The sequence below is a fragment of the Lepidochelys kempii genome, chromosome 7 (assembly GCF_965140285.1).
Source record: "Lepidochelys kempii isolate rLepKem1 chromosome 7, rLepKem1.hap1, whole genome shotgun sequence".
In the NCBI taxonomy this organism is placed as follows: domain Eukaryota; kingdom Metazoa; phylum Chordata; order Testudines; family Cheloniidae; genus Lepidochelys; species Lepidochelys kempii.
This window is the reverse complement of record NC_136386.1, coordinates 81,447,404-81,470,126: the sequence shown is the minus strand read 5'-3', so window position 1 is coordinate 81,470,126 and position 22,723 is coordinate 81,447,404. Positions and strand designations below refer to the sequence as shown.

Genomic DNA, 22,723 nt, shown 5'->3' with positions numbered 1-22,723 from the left:
ATCTAAAGCTACACCAAAGCGATGGACTGCGCAACGCAAAATACGCCCATTTGTCAATACAAAAGGAAATCACGCATTAGGTCAGAAATGGTACCTGAATGTGTGCACTCAGGAGTGAAAGAGGCTAACGTTTTCTCTGTTATGGTTGTGAGCCTCCTCTGGGGCTATTGCTGCAAGCCTTGTAGGACGCTGGTGGTAGCTGAGCCCTCTGTAGTTTGGGCTACTTATGAAAGAGCAGGGTGATGCTTCGCCCCATAAGTTGCCGCCTGTTCCTCAGGTGTGGGGCAAGGCTGGCTCTAGACCCCAATTTTGCGGCGTCAGCGGCGATTGTGTGTGGCTGGAGCACGGGGGAGTAGCAGCCACTCCTTGCTGGTTGCGCTCTAGGGTGGGCAGAGAGGGGCAGGTCCTCCTGCCGCCGGGGGCGCAGTGCGGCTTGTGACCGGGGAGTGGAGGGGAAGGAGCCTGCGAAGGGCTGGAGCAGGAGCCGTGCAGGGGAGCCCAACCCGCCCGCGACCAGCTGGCGGCTGCTCTGTGGCCATGGGTGAGGGTGCCTCTGCTCCCCGCTGGTGGGGGGCAGCGAGTCGGGGCGGTGGCAGGCCCCGCTCGGGCTCCGCGGGGGCAGCTGTCGGTTCCCGGTGGGGAGGTAGCGGGGTGAGGCGGCGCTTCCCAACGGGCGCGGAGCGGCAGCCCGAGGCGGCGGCGGCTGGTCGGTGCGTGGCCCGGCCGCCTCGCGGCAGAACTTGGGGTGGCTCCAGCCGCCTCTGCGCGCCCGAGGCGGGCGGTGTGCGGGGGCCGCCTGCTCCCGGGGGAGGCGGGGCGGCCGGGCGGGTAAGCAGGCTCCAGGCCGTGGCTCCCTGCGGGCAACCGGTCCGAGCAACACCGGGCAGCGCGGTGACAAAGGAGCTGAGCCCCCGAGAACGATGCTTGTCGCCGGCGTGTGGGATGCGGAGCGGGCGCCTGCTCCCCCCCCCCCCGGTCAGACAGCCGCTAGCGGCCGGCTGCCGGGCGAGGTGCTGTGTGGCCGCGGGGGTAGCGGCCGCCTCCCGGGGAGCAGCCCCCCAGGTGCTTTGTGGGGACTAGGGAGGGCGGAGCAATGGGAGAGCCTTCGCCGTTGTGTCTGCACCGGGGGGAACTGGTTCTTTTTTGGGAAAGAAAAATAAACATGAATTGTTTGGGGTGCCTTTGCGTATCTTGGGCATGGTGCCACTCCTTGTCAAGTGAAGTGGAATGATTGTGTTAAATGTGGGCATGTGCAGGTTGCCTTCCTGATTTATTGCGAAACGGTTCAATTAAAAAAAATACTTAAATCATAAAAGGGTTCAACTGAACGGCCCATCTTAGTCCAGTTACGGAGTGCCTGAACTCACAATGGGCGCACTTTGGAATGCTGTTCACACTAATTTTTTCCGTGGATGTGCAGAATGAATTTTGTTATGTGCACCAATATGGAGGTGTTGTGTGATACATCACCTCCATATTGGTGCACATTACAAAATTAATGTGGCAGGGATGGGGCCGAGGGGTTTGGAGTGTGGGAGGGAGCTCAGGGCTGGGGCAGAGGTTTGGGGGGTGAGGGCTCCGGCTGGAGGTGTGGGCTCTGGGGTGGGGCTGGGGATGAGGGTTTGGGGTGCAGGCTGCCTCAGGGCTATAACAGGGAGAGAGGATTCCCCCCAGCTCTCTCTCCGTTTTCAAACTTTTATTTAAAACAGTAAGGGCTGGAAACTTAAAAGAAAGCAAGAAAACTGAGATTCTCATGTGATTTCTTTGATTCCAGCAATTGTGATTTTAAGAGAAACAAATAGAATGAGGCTCCTGATAAAATTATGAGATTTGACAGTACTGGATTAAGTATCATGACCGTATAATAATTATATAACCCTCATAACATATTCCTTTAGTCATTTCCCATTTTATCAGAAACATATAATGCACCCTCTTAAAGTGGCCAACTAGTTTGAGGCCCCAATTTAGATTGTTTTGGAAAGTTTTATGTATTATAGGTAGAAATGTTTTAATGAGTTTTAAAAAAATACAGAAAAGAAACTTGGTTTTGTGTGTCCACTTTAAACTTCCCTGTGTAGAACTGTAAATCAAAACTACAGTATTATGCTAGTGGGTGAGGAACTATGTCTGGATCTTACAAATGCTTATGCATGTGCTTAACCATGTTCTACTCATAGAATGTAGTCAGTGGGACTTTACAGTGTGTAAAGTTAAATGCAGGCCTAAGTCTTTGTGGAATCAGGGCCACAATACAAACTGTTTCTATGTAAAGGAGAAAACTGACATCTGTTTCTGTGCTGGATATATAACTTGGATTCAAATAATGTTTCTGGATATACTATATTAATGAGACACGTCTTGTACTTATGTGACTGCAGCTTTGGTATCATAGAAGAGAGTCTCTGAGCCCTGTTAACCAGCTGATTTTTTTTTTCATTGCTTTTTCCATATTCATTGTCAGTGCTGCTTTCACTTTGTCTTACAAGCCAAGCTAGGTTGCCCTTCTGGTCCTGACCAGTACTGAAATGAATTGAGACAATAAGTGTGCCTCAAATTATGACATCCCATATAGTGCATGGAAGAATGGAAGGCAATAAAAGCCTACTTCATATGTATTTACATATTACACATCTTATGTTTGTTTTGGAGTGAATGCTGTTTTATAGCACTGTGACTTTACAGCAGTTAATGGATTTTATTCCTTTCATTAAATACAGATTGGGATCAAAGTGCTTTGAACAGGAAAGCATTTAGTGAATTTTTTTTGCTTTCCTAATTGAAATATGCTTATTTTTGATTGTTTTAGCTGTAAAAGACCCAACAGCTGTAGAAAGAGCAAATTTGCTGAACATGGCTAAATTGAGTATCAAAGGATTGATTGAATCAGCTTTGAGCTTTGGCCGTACTCTGGATTCTGACTATCCACCTTTGCAACAGTTCTTTGTCGTTATGGAGCACTGCCTTAAACATGGTCTTAAAGGTGCAGTAATCACTTTATTCATCTATTTCCTGTCCCAAACCATTTTGAAATTTTGTTTCTCGAATGTGATGCATTATCCTCTTTGTACAGCAGTTTGAATTTGTACAGCACTCTATAAGAAGTCTGAAGCTGTTACCACTCAGAAAAGAGATCTTGGAGTCTTGGATAGTTCTCTGAAAACATCCACTCAATGTGCAGCAGCAGTCAAAAAAGCAAACAGAATGTTGGGAATCATTAAGAAAGGGATAGACAATAAGACAGAAAATATCATATTGCCTCTATAGAAATCCATGTTATGTCCACATCTTGAATACTGCATGGAGTTGTGGTTGCCCCATCTCAAAAAAAGATATATTGGAATTGGAAAAGGTTCAGAAAAGGGCAACAAAAATGATTAGGGGTATAGAACGGCTGCCATATGAGGAGAGATTAATAAGACTGGGACTTTTCAGCTTGGAAGAGAGATGACTCATGGGAGATATGATAGAAGTCTATAAAATAATGACTGGTGTTGAGAAAGCGAATAAGGAAATGTTTTTACTCCTTCTCGTTACACAAGAACTAGGGGTCACCAAATGAAATTAATAGACAGCAGGTTTAAAACAAACAAAAGGAAGTGTTTCTTCATACAGCGCACAGTCAACCTGTGGAACTCCTTGCCAGAGGATGTTGTGAAGGCCAAGACTATAATAGGGTTCAAAAAAGAACTAGATAAATTCATGGAGGATAGTTCCATCAGTGGCTATTAGCCAGGATGGGCAGGGATGGTGTCCCTAGCCTCTGTTTGCCAGAAGCTGGGAATGAGCGACAGGGAATGGATCACTTGATGATTACCTCTTCTGTTCATTCCCTCTGGAGCACCTGACTTTGTCCACTGTCAAAAGATAGGATACTGGGCTAGATGGACCTTTGGTTGACCCAGTATGGCCATTCTTATGAAGTACTGATAACCATAACAAACATTTTTTTATACACTTACACTTTTTTCTTCTTTCTAAGTTACCCCTAAGTGACTATATATGTTTTATCAGTTACCAGGATTAAATGCATGTTACTTATATCTTGATTTCATGTCACTGTTACTCTTACATTGGCATGGTTATGCTTCAGCAGATCTGTTTGAAACATGAAAACAGAATTGCTACTTTATAAGATTCTTTTCAGAAATTCCCAAACCACTGTGACTTATTTTTAAAGGTTAATTAAAGTTTGTCATATAAATACCTATATTCACAGTACAGTATTTTAAAAGAATGTATGTATACAATTTCTAACCCAGGTATGCTGTTGTAAACTGTATGTGAGAGAGTAAGCTAAGTAACTTAATTTGTCAACGAAATCATGTTTTCCTTTTCTTAGTAAGAAAATCTTTTCTAAGTTACAATAAAACAATCTGGGGCCCGCTGGAACTTGTGGAGAAGTTGTACCCAGAAGCTGAGGAGATAGCAGCTAGCGTCAGAGATTTACCTGGCCTCAAGTGAGTAGTGTTGGTAAAAACATAACATTTGCTGCAGTAAAGGTTTGGGGCCTGATCCAGTGCCCATTAGAGTCAGTGGAAGAGCTCAGACCCTTAAAGAGCAAAACATATTGTGGCAAAAGTAGTACTTGGATTTTAACATACTGTGTTGAGAGAATTTAGAAGAAGAACCTTTCTCACATTGAAGAAGCTAAATACTTTAAAAATGAAATGCCTTTTATTGTATTGGTAGAATCATAGAAGAAAAGCACTGGAAGGGACCTTGAGAGGTCATCTAGTCCAGTCTCCTGCACTCATGGTAGGACTAAGTATTATCATTCCAGACAGGTGTTTGTCTAACCTGCTCTTAAAAATCTCCAGTAATGGAGATTCCACAACCTCCCCTGGCAATTTATTCCAGTGCTTAACCACCTTGACGTTTAGGTTGGACATTAGGAAAAACCTAACTCTTTCTTGCTGCAATTTAAGCCCATTGTTTCTTGTCCTATCCTCAGAGGTTAAGAAAAACAATTTTTCTCCCTCTTCCTTGAAACAACCTTTTATGTACTTGAAAACTGTTATCATGTCCCCTCTCAGTCTTCTCTTTTCCAGACTAAACAAACCCAGTTTTTTTTCAATCTTTCCTCATAGGTCATGTTTTCTAGACCTTTAATAATTTTTGTTGCTCTTCTCTGGACACTCCAATTTGTCCACATTCTTCCTCAAATCTGGCGACCAGAACTGGACACAATATTCCAGTTGAGGCCTAATCAGTGCAGAGTAGAGCGGAAGAATTATTTCCTGTGTCTTGCTTACAATACTCCAGCTAATACATCCCAGAATGATGTTTGCTTTTTTTGTAACAGCTTTATACTGTTGACTCATATTTCGCTTCTGGTCCACTATGACGGCCAGATCCCTTTCTGCTGTATTCCTTCCTAGGCAGTCATTTCCCATTTTGTATGTGTGCAACTGATTGTTCCTTCCTAAATTGAGTACTTTGCATTTGTCCTTCTTGAGTTTCATCCTGTTTATTTCAGACCATTTCTCCAGTTTGTCCAGATAATTTTGAATTTTAATCCTATCCTCCAAAGCACTTGCAACCCATCCCAGCTTGGTATCGGCCACAAACTTTATCTGTGTACTCTCTATGCTATTATCTAAATCGTTGATGAAGATATTGAACAGAACCACATCTAAAACTTCTCCCCCATCCACAAAGCTTGTTACCCTGTCAAAGAAAGCTATGAGGTTGGTTTGACACGATTTGTTCTTGACAAATCCATGCTGACTGTTACTTATCACCTTATTATCTTCTAGATGTTTACAAATTGATTGCTTAATTATTTGCTCCATTATCTTTCTGGATAGAAAAGTAAAATTGACTGGTCTGTAATTCCCTGGGTTGTCCTTATTTTCCTTTTTATAGATTGGCACTATATTTGCCCTTTTCTAATCTTTTGGAGTCTCTCCTGTCTTCCATGACTTTTCAAAGATAATCGCTGATTGCTCAGATATCTCCTCAGTCAGCTCCTTGAGTAGTCTAGGATGTATTTCATCAGGCCATGGTGACTTGAAGACATCCAATTTGTCTAAGTAATTTTTAACTTGTTCTTTCCCTATTTTAGCCTCTTCTGATCCTATCTCATTTTCACTGGCATTCACTATGTTAAACGTGAAAATTGAACATATGTTCTAGAACATATGTTCTAGATGTTTGCAAATTGATTGCTTAATTATTTGCTCCATTATCTTTCTGGATAGAAAAGTAAAATTGTCCTTGGTCTTCCTCTTGCTTCTAATGTATTTGTAGAATGTGTTCTTGTTACCCTAATGTCTCTAGTTAGTTTGATCTCGTTTTGTGCCTTGGCCTTTCTAATTTTGTCCCTACATACTTGTGTTATTTGTTTATATTCATTCTTTTTGTAATTTGACCTAGTTTCCACTTTTTGTAGGACTCTTTTTTTTTTTTGGAAATTGAAGATCTCCTGGTTAAAGCAGGGTGTTCTCTTGCCATACTTCTTATCTTTCGTACACAGTGGGATAGTTTGCTCTTGTGCCCTTAATAATGTCTCTTTGAAAAACTGCCAATTTTTTTTTCCCTTAGACTTGCTTCCCATGGGATCTTACCTGCCACTGTCTTTATTTTGATGTTCTCCCTTCCACCATTCCTTAGAATCATGAACTCTATCATTTCATGATCACTTTCACCCAAGCTGCCTTTCGCTTTCAAATTCCCAACCAGTTCCTACCTATTTGTCAAAATCAAATGTAGAACAGTCTCTCCCCTAGTAGCTTTCTCTACCTTCTGAAATAAAAAATTGTCTCTAATACATTCCAAGAACTTATTGGATGATCTGTGCGCTGCTGTGTTGTTTTCCCCAGAGACATCTGAGTAGTTGAAGTCATCACCACCAAGTCCTGTGCTTTGGATGATTTTGTTAAAGTTTTGTTAAAGTTGTTTTTAAAAAAAGCCTCATCCACCTCTTCTTCCTGGTTAGGTGGTCTGCAGTAGACCCCTACCAGGACACCACCCTTGTTTTTTACCCCTTTTATCCTTACCAGAGACTTTCAACAGGTCTGTCTCCTATTTCCATCTCAACTTCAGTCCAAGTGTATACATTTTTAATATATAAGTTAACACCTCCTCCCCTTTTTCCTGCCTGTCCTTCCTGAGCAATACCCTTCTATACCAATATTCCAGTCATGCATATTATCCTACCATGTCTCTGTGATGCCAACTATGTCATAGTTGTGTTTATTTATTAGCATTTAAAGTTTTCCCCTGCTTATTTCCCATACTTCTCACATTAGTATACAGACATCTAAGATACTGATTTGATTTGCTCCCCTCCCCAGTTCTGTCTTGTCCCTTCTTTATCTCTGCTATAACAGCCCATGCTCCCCACAAAGGTGATACCCTTATGTCTCAGTTGTACTAACTTTCCAAATGTTGCATAAAAATAATATAACCAAGACTGCCTTACTGGTTAACTAGCGAAGAGTAATCCGCCTGCCTTCCCATTCTTAGCTTGATCAGACATTAAATGAAATCTTCTCTATTTTCAGCATCAAATATAATGTCTTTGTTATCAGCCAGTGTTGCTGGTATCTAATTTTTGGGGAAAAAATAAGGTGATTGAGGCAGTCTTGTAAATGTTTTATTCTTTTTGGTGTGCTGGTGTCTTTTGGAATCGTCAAGTTTACTTGTTTACCGCTAGCCTTATTTCAAGTACATGATGTTCCCATGGCATCAGCTGGAGGATGTAACTCTAATCCTCATATTGTGGCAAACAGCAGAGTCATTAGACCATTGCAGTGATTCTCAGTGATAAAATTTAGTTTGCTTAATATGCTAGGAAATATATAGCTTCTAACAGAGTTTCCCAGTCAGTTATATATTCATCCTCTTTGTGTTTTGTTCAGTGTTTGGGACACACCTTTATGTTAGTAAAATTATCTTGAAAAAAGATAAGGTCTAAAGATAGAGCTGTGCAAACTTTATAGGATTCCTGCACAGTTTGGTAGTGGACGTCCATATGCTTCTCTCTTAAACCCTCCTGACTTTGTGAGTATTTGAAAGCAGGGCTGAAAATATCGGGAACAAAGGTTGACAACTGTACTGAGGCCCTAAACTTTGGGGCCCCCCAAACTTCTGTAACTGGGTGAAATGGAAGGGGGTGGGTCCCCAGCAAACTTGATGTACCTGGGCTCCAAATTTCTCTTGATGGGCCTGTTTACAAGATATTCTCCAAACTTTTTCTAACAAAAATAATTTTTTTGAACTTTTATTGTAAACATTTTTAAAAGGACACTGTCAGATTAAGAATCATTTATTTTTCTTCCCTGTGTTGGTATTAATACCTTAACCAATAAAAAAAAAATTATATTTTACCCTTTATGTTGTTTTTACTTTCTACACAGTGCTTTGCTTGGACAATTAAAATAGAGTGGTTGTTTTCACTCTCTGATTCTCATGCGGTAGCATAGTACTGCACTGTTTGGGTTGCAAACACTGCTGGAAAGTGTTGGCATCCAAACAAAAACTGTTTTACTTCAAATATTTTCAAAAATAAATTCATGAAAACGTTATAGGGCGAGGGATAGCTCAGTGGTTTGAGCATTGGCCTGCTAAACCCAGGGTTGTGAGTTCAATCCTTGAGGGGGCCATTTAGGGATCTGGGGCAAAAAATGGGGATTGGTCCTGCTTTGAGCAGGGGGTTGGACTAGATGACCTCCTGAAGTCCCTTCCAATCCTGATATTCTATGATTCTATGATTTCTAGTTACAAGATGGATAAAATCAATAATATATTTTTTTTGTTTTAAATTGGATTTTTTATTTAAATTAAATACATTTTTATTTTGGAAAAAATGTTGAAAATTAAATTTATTATGACAACCTATGTTAAGGCCTAAAATTATTGTAGTCTACTAAGGTAAATTATAAAAAGCTATGTCAATGAGCCCTCCTCAGGTTGTAATGAGTTAAAAAGGATTGGTACATTTTTAAGTATATACAGAATCAGGAGGAAAACATATTTAACTTTTGAGGTTAACTTAAGCTTTTTGAATATATCACAAAGTTGTGTACTTCATTAAGTATCTGTATTATTTTCAGTCTTTACAATGGAGTGAATGCTGGTATTTACATGTTTCTAAATGTAAGTACTTTCAGCTTGTTATGTAGAAAAGCTTTTGCCTTAATTACTTGCGGTTTTAGTTAGCAGGTGCAGACTTTTTTTTTTTTTTTTTCATTTGGACAAGCTCATTCAAAATTGAGAAACGGACTGGGAGTTGAAAAAGCAGGAAAGCTTGTTTTTTGTCTTCCAATCCATGGGGAGATAAACAAGTTGGGAGAAGATGAGATCTAGTAATTGTGAAAACTTAAAGGACGTGGAGTGACCCAAGAACCTCTTAATGCCAGCTGGCAAGGGGATGTAGAGAGGTCATCTTGTGGATCTGACCTATATGTTCCAGTTCACCAAAGTGTGTCATGTGAGGACTCAAATGAAAGCCAGTGTCACATTTGTTGTCAATATTGTGACATGTATGCATAGATAGTGTGGAAGGACTTATGGGGGGGAGGGATAGCTCAGTGGTTTGAGCATTGGCCTGCTAAACCCAGGGTTGTGAGTTCAATCCTTGAGGGGGCCATTTAGGGATCTAGGGCAAAAATTGGGGATTGGTCCTGCTTTGAGCAGGGGGTTGGACTAGATGACCTCCTGAGGTCCCTTCCAACCCTGATGGTCTATGATTCTATGTATATACGCTGTAAATTACATTCTTAAAGTTTGTGTCTAGGGACTGGTCATCAGAAAAGGTGAAAAGCAGGCTTTTCTTGAGGCAAGATATGCTGCTTCTTCAAGTGATAGTTCTTTTGTGTATTCTGCACGTGGGTATATGTGCCAGAATCTGTAGGTTTTTGTTTTTTTTTTTTAGTTGGCAGTGTCCATTGGTCCACTCATGCAGTTGTTTTTGGAATTGGTGTATCAGAAACCATATAACCCTGTTCACAGTATACCCACCAGGTGCACAGAACTCCCCAGCAGCCAGTCTCATCAGACATTTTCCCACAAATCATGAATGGGAGTTCCATGATTCTGTTCTGAATGAGATGTTCACCCAATGAGGAACACTGTCTTGGGATCTCTTTGGCTCTCAGGAGAACAAGAAACTATCTCTGTACTGCTCTAGGGCAGCTCTGGGCCACAGCTTGAAGGGCAACACCCTGCTGCTACCCTGGATGGATCACCTCACATATACCTTCCCACCCATGCCACTAATACCACTAATCCTATGAAAAATCTGTAATGACATGGCTTAAGTTATTGATCCCTTTATTTAATAAATCCATTAGTTTTAAATGAAACATGTTTAGGTAGACTTTTTTTTTCTTGTGTATTCTGGAACATTGAAGGTAGATTTATTTAACTAATAAAAATGTAAAATGCTTGTTTTGTACATTTTTAATTGAATTCCAGTTTTCATCCAAATGCAACTTGACACAAATCCTGGGTAAAAGATTATCATCTCGTAAATAAGAAATGTACTTCAGCATTTTCTAACATAAGAATGTAAATATTAAGAATGAGTAAATGTATGGTAATATATATATGTAAATATAGTATATTCTCCTTCTTAGCTTAAAAGTACCAAAAGTAATATAAAGCTTATAATTGGTTGCAAATCAGCATGTTATACTAGCCAATGAGAGAGAGTGTGTGTGTGTGTGTGTTTGTTTTTGTTTTTTTGCTTTAGAAAAATAGATAATTGTGTCTTTTAATTGACCGATTGAGTGTTATTCAAATAATAACTTAAAATACCTTTAAAATCTGAATTTGTGTATTAACAAACTGATTCATGAAGGCAATAAGACTAATTGATGTGCAGCTCTATCCTCACTAATTTTTCTTCTTTTCAGAACACCACTGGGCCGTGCCCGGGCTTGGTTACGATTGGCATTAATGCAAAAAAAAATGGCTGATTATCTACGCTGTTTAATCATTCAAAGAGATCTCCTTAGGTTAGTGATTTTGTTGAAATTTTATCTTAAGTTTTTAACAAAATTTGTTTAGGAAATCAAGTCTAGTGTTATATTTGGCACTTTACCATATCATAAAATTTAATTACATTATAACTTCTTGTTTGTGAAACTGCAGTTGAAATATATATGAATTTCCATTATAAGCTCCAGGCACGATTCAGCCTATAAGGGTCTCTTCTCCCCCCTTCGCCCCCATGGGAAAAAATTAGTTATCCTTAGGGCTGTCAATTAATTCCAGTTAACTCATATGATTAGCTCAAAAAAATTAATTGCAATTAATCGCACTTATAACAATAGAATACCAATTGACATTTATTAAATATTTTGGGATTTTTTTTCTACATTTTCAATATTGATTTAAATTACAACACAGAATACAAAGTGCACAGTGCTCACTTTATATTATTATTTTTGATTACAAATATATGCGCGATAAAAATGATAAAAGAAATAGTGTTTTTCAGTTCATCTCATAAAAATACTGTAGTGCAATCTCTTTATTGTGAAAGTGTAACTTACAAATGCATATTTTTTTTGTTTACATAACTCCACTCAAAAACAAAACAGTGTAAAACTTTAGAGCCTACAAGTCCACTCAGTCTTACTTCTTATTCTGCCAATTGCTAAGACAAACAAGTTTGTTTACATTGACGGGAAATACTGCTGCCTGCTTCTTATTTACAATGTCACCTGAAAGTGAGAACAGGCGTTTGCATGGCACTTTTGTAGCCAGCGTGGCAAGGTATTTACATGCCAGATATGCTAAACATTCGTATGTCCCTTCCATGCTTTGGCCACCATTCCAGAGGACATGCTTGCATGCTGATGATGCTTGTTAAAAAAAAAATGCGCCAATTAAATTTGTGACTGTTTTCCTTGGGGGGAGAATTGTATGTCTCCTACTCTATTTTACCCGCATTCTGCCATATATTTCATGTTATAGCGGTCTCATGACCCAGCACGTGTTTGTTTTAAGAACACTTGCACAGATGATTTAACAAAACGCAAAAAAGTTACCAATGTGAGGTTTCTAAAAATAGCTACAGCATTCGACCCAAGGTTTAAGAATCTGAAGTGCCTTCCAAAATCTGAGAGGCACGAGGTGTGGAGCATACTTTCAGAAGTCTTAAAAAAACAACACTCTGATGCAGAATCTACAGAACCCAAACCACCAGAAAAGAAAATCAACTTTCTGCGGGTGGCATCTGACTCAGATGATGAGAATGAACATGCACCAGTCCGCACTCCTTATCAAGCAGAACCCATCGTCAGCATGTCCTCTGGAATGGTGGTTGAAGCATAAAGGGACATATGAATCTTCAGCGCATCTGGCACGTAAATATCTTGCAATGCCAGCTACAACAGTGTCATGCGAACGCCTGTTCTCACTTTCAGGTGACATTGTAAATAAGAAGCAGGCAGCATTATCTCCTGCAAATTGTAACCAACCTTGTTTGTCTGAGTGACTGGCTGACCAAGAAGTAGGACTGAGTGGACTTGTAGGCTCTAAAGTTTTACATTGTTTTATGTTTGAATGTAGGGTTTTTTGTACATAATTCTACGTTTGTAAGTTCAGTTTTCATGATAGAGATTGCACTACAGTACAATACAATTTTCAGTATGAGGTGAACTGAAAAATACAATGTTTTTTTTACAGTTCAAATATTTATAATAAAAATAAATATAAAGTAAGCACTGTACACTTTGTATTCTGTTTCAGAGTAACAGCCGTGTTAGTCTGTATTCGCAAAAAGAAAAGGAGTACTTGTGGCACCTTAGAGACTAACCAATTTATTAGAGCATAAGCTTTCGTGAGCTACAGCTCACTTCATCAGATGCATATCGTGGAAACTGCAGCAGACTTTATATATACACAGAGAATATGAAACAATACCTCCTCCCACCCCACTGTCCTGCTGGTAATAGCTTATCTAAAGTGATCATCAGGTGGGCCATTTCCAGCACAAATCCAGGTTTTCTCACCCTCCACCCCCCCGCCCCCCACAAATTCACTCTCCTGCTGGTGATAGCCCATCCAAAGTGACAACTCTTTACACAATATGCATGACAATCAAGTTGGGCTATTTCCTGCACAAATCCAGGTTTTCTCACATCCCCCCCACCCCCATACACACACAAACTCACTCTCCTGCTGGTAATAGCTCATCCAAACTGACCACTCTTCAAGTTTAAATCCAAGTTAAACCAGAACATCTGGGGGGGGGGGGGGGAACAAGAGGAAACAGGCTACCTTGCATAATGACTTAGCCACTCCCAGTCTCTATTTAAGCCTAAATTAATAGTATCCAATTTGCAAATGAATTCCAATTCAGCAGTTTCTCGCTGGAGTCTGGATTTGAAGTTTTTTTGTTTTAAGATAGCGACCTTCATGTCTGTGATTGCGTGACCAGAGAGATTGAAGTGTTCTCCGACTGGTTTATGAATGTTATAATTCTTGACATCTGATTTGTGTCCATTTATTCTTTTACGTAGAGACTGTCCAGTTTGACCAATGTACATGGCAGAGGGGCATTGCTGGCACATGATGGCATATATCACATTGGTGGATGTGCAGGCGAACGAGCCTCTGATAGTGTGGCTGATGTGATTAGGCCCTGTGATGGTGTCCCCTGAATAGATATGTGGGCACAATTGGCAACGGGCTTTGTTGCAAGGATAGGTTCCTGGGTTAGTGGTTCTGTTGTGTGGTATGTGGTTGTTGGTGAGTATTTGCTTCAGGTTGCGGGGCTGTCTGTAGGCAAGGACTGGCCTGTCTCCCAAGATTTGTGAGAGTGTTGGGTCATCCTTTAGGATAGGTTGTAGATCCTTAATAATGCGTTGGAGGGGTTCTAGTTGGGGGCTGAAGGTGACGGCTAGTGGCGTTCTGTTATTTTCTTTGTTAGGCCTGTCCTGTAGTAGGTAACTTCTGGGAACTCTTCTGGCTCTATCAATCTGTTTCTTTACTTCTGCAGGTGGGTATTGTAGTTGTAAGAAAGCTTGACAGAGATCTTGTAGGTGTTTGTCTCTGTCTGAGGGGTTGGAGCAAATGCGGTTGTATCGCAGAGCTTGGCTGTAGACGATGGATCGTGTGGTGTGGTCAGGGTGAAAGCTGGAGGCATGCAGGTAGGAATAGCGGTCAGTCGGTTTCCGGTATAGGGTGGTGTTTATGTGACCATTGTTTATTAGCACTGTAGTGTCCAGGAAGTGGATCTCTTGTGTGGACTGGACCAGGCTGAGGTTGGTGGTGGGATGGAAATTGTGTTGTAATTGAAATTAATATATTTGAAAATGTAGTAAACATCCAAAAATATTTAAAACTAAAGGGTTAACAGTGTTTCTGTTTCAGACATCACAAAACTTTGTTTTTAACAAAAATAAATTCAGAGAGGTGGGAAGAGGAGGTAAGATTTTTGACACTGTGTCTGTTGGGCATGTAAGTTTGTTAGCAGAGCATACATTTCTTTAAAGACTACTACAGCTTTAGGAAATTCTTCCTGCCTTTTTCCTCCTCTAGCCAATCTCTTGCCTGATTTCTTACTCCTTTGATTTCAAACCCAATTCTCTTAAAAAAAATCAAATATGCTATATTAGAAGAATCTCCAGAACATTTCACAAATATGGCAAGATTTTCTTTAATATTTTTACAAAACATGTGGCGCGATTTCCCATAATTACCACTTTTCAGTGGTTCATAATTACCACTTTAAAGATCAGTGATGAAGTCACAGTATGTACAGATCTGATTAATCTTTAAGAACATCAGAGTAAGACTAAAGTTACAGGAACAACTCAGATACACACACCCCATTTACCAGTGACTTACTAAATCTCAATATGTTAAAATGTTGTAGGAAATAAATAATTATTCTGATACAAGATGTTTTATTACTCTACAGTGAATTTTATGAATATCATGCACTGATGATGGAAGAAGAAGGAGCAGTTATTGTTGGGCTCTTGGTTGGGTTAAATGTGATAGATGCTAACCTGTGTGTAAAGGGAGAAGACTTGGATTCACAAGTAAGTGAATTATAAACTTCTTTTGAAAGGAACTTTTCAAGAAAATGGCCAATGCTTTTATAGAGGCAGATGCATAGTTGCTTATAAATATGTTCCAATCTGTTCATCCATGACAATGAATTTTCTTTACAAAATTATTTGAACTTAAACACTTTTAGTGATAATTCCTGAATTCCAAAATGCCATAGTTAAGTAGAACTGCCTCTTACTAAATATCAGTTCACTATTGAATCATAGGGGTAAGTTGTCTACAGTTGTTGCTGTTGTTTACTTGTATTATTGTACTGCCTGCAGTGTGCTAGGCACTTATTGGAAGACATAGTCTGTGCCTTGAAAAATTATAATTTAAGATTACAAGCAACATACAGCTGCCAATAAAGAAATGCATGTATATTTTCTACATTTTAAAAAATTACATAAAATCGGGTATCCCCAAATACTTCTCTACCCAGTCTTGGTTAGTTTGCTAATTTTTATAGGAGACGGTAGAAATGAGTCTTGAAGAGTGATTTGAAGGAGAAGATAGTGGCTGTACAAATGAGTTTGAGGGGCATTCTGTGTGTAAAGGTTGATGTAGGAGAAGCTGACAAATAGGGCATCATTGACGGTGAAGAAGGCTGGAGGTGATGCTGTCAGAGACAAGATAGGATAAGCAGAGTGTGACAGTTACGAAGGGCCTCGGAAAATTAATACAAGAAGCTTGAACTTGGTGTGTAGAGCCCTGCAAATCTGTGGATATCTGCTTTATATCTGCAGACCATTTTTGCAGATCACGGATTGGATGCAGATACAAGTTTTGTATCTGCGCAGGTCTCTACTGATGTGTTGGAAAAGATAGCTAGTGGGAAGAGGACTTAATATGGTCAGAATAATAGGCAAGGGAAGATGATCTCAGCATTTGTTTTTGGTATAGATTGGAATAGGGTGGTATGGATGTCAGACCACATTAAGCAAGTAGTTGGAGTAGTGAAGTTATGAAAAATGAGGGCATGAACAAGAGTTTTAGCTGTATGGACAAAACCTGGATTTGGGCACAACCTGGATATGGGGAAAAGAAGAGGAGTAGGGAGGATGATAGTGATATCAGCAGTGATGAAAAATAGAAGTGTGTCGAGATGGTGGAAGATAGAGAATTCAGTTTTGACCAAGTGAAGTTTAAGCTGACAGCAAGACATCTGGGAGGCAGTCTTAGACAAGAGTCTGGATCATGGGAGACAAATCCAGAATGAAAAGATAGATATGTCAGTCAAGAGGGTAAAGACTGAAACTATGTGAGAGAGAAGTGTGTGTGTGGGGTGGGGTGCAACAAAGGACAGAGTCCATAAAAAGTGTGAGTAGACAGGAAGAGGGGGGACATGTCAAAAGAAACATTGAAGGAGCAATTAAAAGAGCATGAGGAGAACTGAGTCCTGATCTACACTACGAGTTTAGGTTGAATTTAGCACCGTTAGATCAATTTAACCCTGCACCCATCCACAGAATGAAGCCATTTTTGTCAACTTAATGGGCTCTTAAAATGTATTTCTGTAATCCTCCCCGACGAGGGGATTAGCGCTGAAATAGACATCGCTGGGTTGAATTTGGCTTAGTGTGGACGCAATTCGACCGTATTAGCCTCTGGGAACTATCCCACAGTGCTCCATTATGACCGCTCTGGACAGCACTCTCAACTCAGATGCACTGGCCAGGTAGACAGGAAAAGCCCCGTGAACTTTTGAATTTCATTTCTTGTTTGGCCAGCATGGCCAGCTGATCAGCACAGGTGACCATGGAGTCCCAGAATCGCAAAAGAGCTCCAGCATGGACCGAATGGGAGGTACTGGATCTGATCGCAGGGGAGACAAATCCGTGCTATCAGAACTCCGTTCCAAAAGATGAAATGCCAAAACATTTGAAAAAATCTCCAAGGGCATGAAGGAGAGAGGCTATCACAGGGACCTGCAGCAGTGCCGCGTGACACTTAAGGAGCTCAGGCAAGCCTACCAAAAAACCCAAGAGGCAAACGCCTGCTGTGGGTCAGAGCCCCAGACATGCCGCTTCTATGATGAGCTGCATGCAATTCTAGGGGGGTGCCCCTACAACTACCCCACACCTGTATGTGGACTCCTGCAAGGGTGTCTCACGTAACAGGGATGAGGATTTTGGGGACGAGGAAGATGATGAGGAGCGGGAGGCTGAAAATAGCGCACACTAGGCAAGCGGAGAAACCGTTCTCCTCGACAGCCAGGAACTGTTTATCATCCTGGAGACAGCACCCTCCCAACCTGGGCTCCCGGACCTTGAAGGCAGAGAAGGCACCTCTGGTGAGTGTACCTTTGTAGATATAATACACGGTTTAAAAGCAAGCGTGTTTAATGATTAATTTGCCCTGAAGACTTGGGATGCATTCGTGGCCAGTACAGCTACTGGAAAAGTCTGTTAACGTGTCTGGGGATGGAGTGGAAATCCTCCAGGGACATCTCAATGAAGCTGTCCTGGAGGTACTCCCAAAGCCTTTGCAAAAGGTTTCTGGGGTGGGCAGCCTTATTGTGTCCTCCGTGATAGGACACATTACCATGGCAGACCAGTAGCACATAGTCTGGAATCATTGCATAAGAAAGCATGGCAGTGTGTGGTCCCGGTGTTTGCTGGCATTCAAGCAACATCCGTTCTTTATCTCTCTGTGTTATCCTCAGGAGAGTGATATCATTCATGGTCACCTGGTTGAAATAGGGGAATTTAATTAAGGGGACATTCAGAGGTGGCTGTTCCTGCTGGACTGTTTGCCTGTGGCTGAAAAGAAATCATCCCTGCTGTTAGCCACGCAGTGCGGGGAGGGGTGAAGCGATCGTCCCAGAGAATTGGATGGGTGGGAGGGTTAGTTGGGTTTGTGCTGCACGTTAACCTGAAAACATCAGCTCCTCCTTTTAAATGGCCAATGTGTCTTTTTCAATTTTAATCTCCCTTTTTTCCTCCTGCAGCTGCAAATGTTTCAATGCTGTGACTAGCATCTCCTTCCCAGAGGCTAGCGGAGATAAGAGGGTGAAAAAAACGCACTCGCGATGAAATGTTCTTTGAGCTCATGCAGTCCACCCAACCTGAAAGAGCCAACAGAATGCGTGGAGGCAGACAATGGCAGAGTCCAGGAAAGCAAAAAATGAACGTGAGGACAGGTGGCAGGAGCAACAGGAGAGGTGCCGGGATCAAGAGGAAAGGTGGCGGCAGCATGATGAAAGGAGGCAGGATGCAATGCTGAGGCTACTGGAGGATCAAACTGATATGCTCCGGTGTATGCTTGAGGTGCAGGAAAGGCAGAGACTGCCACTGCAGCCCCTGTGTAACCAGCTGCCCTCCTCCTCAAGTTCCATAGCCTCCTCACCCAGACGCCCAAGAACTCTGGGGCTCCGGGCACCCAACCACTCCACCCAGAGGACTGCCCAAGCAACAGAAGGCTGGCATTCAATAAGTTTTGAAGTGCAGTGTGGCCTTGTCCTTCCCTCCTCTCCTCCTCCCCCACCCCACTCAGTGCTTTCCTCCTCCCTCACCCCTCCCGGGCTACCTTGGCAGTTATCCCTCTATTAGTGTGACGAATTAATAAAGAATGCATGAATTTGAAACAATGACTTTATTGCCTCTGCAAGTGGTGATCGAAGGTGGGAGGGAAGGTTGGTTGGCTTACAGGGAAGTAGAGTGAACCAAGGGGACAGGTTTTCATCAAGGAGAAACAAACAGAACTGTCACACCGTAGCCTGGTTAGCCATGAGACTGGTTTTCAAAGCTTCTCTGATGCGCAGCGCGCCCTGCTGTGCTCTTCTAACCGCCCTGGTGTCTGGATGCACGTAATCAGCAGCCAGGCGATTTGCCTCAACTTCCCACCCTGCCATAAATGTCTCCCCCTTACTCTCACAGATATTGTGGAGCACACAGCAAGCAGTAATAACAATGGGAATATTGGTTTCACTGAGGTCTAACCAAGTCAGTGAACTGCGCCAGCATGCTTTTAAATGTCCAAATGTACATTCTGCCACCATTCTGCACTTGCTCACCCTATAGTTGAACAGCTCCTGACTACAGTCCAGGCTGCCTGTGAATGGCTTCGTGAGCCATGGCATTAAGGGGTAGACTGGGTCCCCACAGATAACTGTAGGCATTTCAACATCCCCAACGGTTATTTTCTGGTCTGGAAAGTAAGTCCCTTGCTGCAGCTGTTCATACAGGCCAGAGTTCCTTAAGATGTGAGCATCATGTACCTTTCCCGGCCATTCCACATTGATGTTGGTGAAAAGTTCCTTGTGACCTACCAGTGCTTGCAGCGCCACTGAAAATTACCCCTTGCGGCTTATGTACTGGCTGCCTTGGTGCTCCGGTGCCAAGATAGGGATATGCGTTCCGTCTATAGCCCCACTACAGTTAAAGAATCCCATTGTAGCAAAGGCATCCACTATGACCTGCACATTTCCCAAAGTCACTACCCTTGATAGTAGCAGCTCAGAGCTTGTGTTGGCTACTTGGATCACAGTAGATTTGCCCACTCCAAATTGATTCCTGACTGACTAGTAGCTGTTTGGCATTGCAAGCTTCCAGAGGGCTATTGTTACTCGTTTGTGAACTGTGAGGGCTGCTCTCATCTTGGTATTCTTGCGCAGGGGAAAGCAAGTCACAAAGTTCCATCCCAGACCTGCAACACTATGCGCCAGTCTGTGCTTGTTTCCCCGAGCCCAAAATCGGCATTCCATGGCATATGGAGCCTGCCCCATTGGCACCAGGATGACCAAATTGCTGAGGCCCATGCTTTGAGAGACGTCTGTGTCCATGTCCTCATCACTGTCGTCACCGCACTGTCGTCACCTCCTCGCCCGCTTTTGCAGGTTCTGGTTCTGCATATACTGCATGATAATGTGCAAGGTGTTTACAATGCTCATAACTGCTGCGGTGATCTGAGCGGGCTCCATGCTTGCCATGGTATGGCATCTGCAGGAGAGCAGAGTTGCAGGGGAAGCGGTGGTTGGATGACCAGTTTTGCAGACCTACTGCACTGTCTGCTGCCAGGACCCAACAGCTGAGCAGGCTGCACACTTGCCGTGTTATGACGAGACAAGAGCAGCCGAGCTGAGTTGCAGCAGAAGCGGCCCTGCGAGACCATCAGGAGAGCAGAGTGGCACCGGAAGTGGTGGATGATGACGGTCATATAGAGGACCTGTGAGGTTGATTCATAGTATCAGGAGAGCAGAGTGGCAGCGGAAGTGGTCATTCGATGACGACGGTTAGCAGTCCTACTGCACTGTCTGCTGAAAGCAGTATGGCGCCTGCATGGAAAAAATGCGCGAAGCAATTCTCTGCTGTTGCTTTCATGGAGGGAGGGGCGACTGATGACATGTACCCAAAACCACCTGTGGCAATGTTTTTGCCCCACCAGGCATTGGGAGCTTAACCCAGAATTCCAATGGGCGGCGGGAACTGTGGGATAGCTACCCACAGTGCAATGCTCCTAAAGTTGATGCTAGCCTCGGTACTGTGGACGCACTCTGCCGACTTAATGCGCTTAGTGGGGACACACGCAATCGACTGTATAAAATCGCTTTCTAAAAAATCGACTTCTATAAATTCAACCTAATTTCATAGTGTAGACATACCCTAAGAGAGAACAGTGTTGTGAACGCCAGAGGAGGGCAAGATTTCAAGAAATCATTTATTCTCAGTTTTAAAAGTAGCAGAGAGATCAGAGGATGAAGGTGGACTAGGGGCCCTGAGATATGGCCATGAAGAGGTTGCTAGAGACCTTGGTGAAGAGAGGAGGGAAGAAGTCTTGGTGGAGGGAATTAAGGATGGAGTCAAGGGAGAGGAACTCAAGGGAACAATTGTAAATTGCCTGTTCAATTATTTCTTTTTTTTCGGATTGTCCCTATTTGTGGTGCACTTCAGATTGTGCATGTGCTCCTTGCATCCAGACCAGAGACGTTTCTTCCCTAGCAATGTCCACTGGTCTGCGCATATGCCCTCGCATTCCTTGTGCTTCGCACCAAGGAGATAAATAGGGCAGTCAGACCACTACCGTTTTAGTTTCTTCTTACTGTTTGTGCTTTAAAATGGAGGTATGGTATTTTTGCTGGTTTCTTCAGGTTCTCTCCAAATAGTTTTAAAAAGTTTCTTATAATTAGTTAGTTTTTAGGGGTTTGGTTCCCTAACTATACAAAAAAATATTTCCATAGTTTGCGATCTCTCCCCTGGGTTGGAAGCGATCTCTGTAACTGACACAGACGTTCCCTCCCTTCCTCCAGCCTTGGTCTTCCTATGGTTTCAGGAGAGTATGACAAGAATCCCCAGATTTAAAAGCTGCATCAAATACCACAAGCCCTCCTGGTTACAGATTACCATGACACCTCTCTGTACTGCCAGGGAGAAACCCACATCCCTTCCAGGTGCAGTATCTGTAAGTTGTAACCAATACTTAGGGCTCTTCCAAATTCATGGTCCATTTTGGTCAGTTTCACAGTCATAGGATTTTAAAAATAGTAAATTTCATTAATTCAGCTATTTCATTTTGAAATTTCATGGTGTTGTAATTCGAGGGATCCTGACCCAAAAAGGAGTTGGGGTGTGTGTGTGTACGTTGTGGTATTGCTACCCTTACTTCTGCGCTGCTTTCAGAGATGGGTGGCCAGAGAGTGGTGGCTGCTGGCCAGGAGCCCAGCTCTGAAGGCAGAGCTGCCATCAGGAGCAGCGCAGCAATAAGGATGGCATGGTATGATATTGCCACTCTTACTTCTGTGCTGCTGCCTGCAGAGCTGGGCCCTCAGTCAGAAGCCACCACTCTCCGGCTGCCCTGCTCTGAAGACAGCAATGAAGAAAGTAAGGGTGGCATATGGGATGGTATTGCCACCCTTATGTCTGTGCTGCTGCTGGCGGGGCGCTGCCTTCAGAGCTGGGCGCCTGGCCGTCAGCCACCACTCTCCAGCCATCCAGTTCTGAAGGCAGCGCAAAAGTAAGGGTGGCAATACTGTGGAGACACCCCCCCCCCCATAACCTTGTGACTCCTCACCCCCTGCAACTCCCTTTTGGGTCAGGACTCCAATTTGAGAAACCGTGGTCTCTCCCCCCAAAAATTGGTATAATATAGGATAAAACCACACAAAAGACCAGATTTCATGGGGGAAACCAGATTTCACGGTCCGCGATGCATTTTTCATGGCTGTAAATTTGGTAGGGCCACATGAGAAAGAAGTGAAGAGACTTGATCTCATTGGGAAAAAAGTGTATTCCTTGGTCTTTCAAGTCTCAGACTGCTGAGCGTTGATGGCCAAGTATGATTTTACCGTCTATGGCAAACTAGTTGGCTTTGCCGTTAAGGACATTCAAAATGAATTCGAGGCTCTGACTGGTGAGGGAAAGCTGATGATGAGATTGGCCCTCCAGCCTTAGATGTGGCAGATGTGGTGACAAGGTCCATGGTGACTGCTGTGGTATTAATGAGACACTCACTTGTTGTGGCTTTCCTCCTCGGGAGTCCAGTAGGAGGTTGAAAGTATGGCAGAAGACCATCTGTTTGAGTGGTAAAAACTGTTCAGTGTGAAAACTGGTGAGTCTCTCCACTTGCTGAAAGACTCTTGAGCCACGCTTCATTTGCTGGGTGTTTACGCATCTGTAATTAATGATTTAGATAATGGCAGAGAGAGTATGCTTATAAAGTTTGCTGAGGATACCAAGCTGGGAGAGTTTGCAAGTGCTTTGGAGGATGGGAT

General features: G+C 42.6%; 1 protein-coding gene across 7 annotated transcripts in view; it reads left to right on the top strand.

Moving 5' to 3' along the window:
* The first annotated feature begins 443 nt into the window (after window positions 1–443).
* RUFY2 (RUN and FYVE domain containing 2) overlaps window positions 444–22,723 on the top strand; it is a 64,236-nt gene continuing 41,956 nt past the window's right edge. For 2 of the 7 annotated variants that reach the window (XM_073353474.2, XM_073353475.2), the window contains exons 1-5: window positions 822–1,062; window positions 2,810–2,983; window positions 4,343–4,460; window positions 10,863–10,964; window positions 14,882–15,005. In XM_073353474.2, the coding sequence (XP_073209575.1) occupies window positions 921–1,062; window positions 2,810–2,983; window positions 4,343–4,460; window positions 10,863–10,964; window positions 14,882–15,005 (660 nt within the window). In that variant the 5' untranslated portion in view covers window positions 822–920. Of the gene's footprint in view, window positions 542–817; window positions 1,063–2,809; window positions 2,984–4,342; window positions 4,461–10,862; window positions 10,965–14,881; window positions 15,006–22,723 lie in introns of those variants that run through there. The other 5 variants (XM_073353473.2, XM_073353472.2, XM_073353471.2 and 2 more) reach the window with 5 other exon arrangements.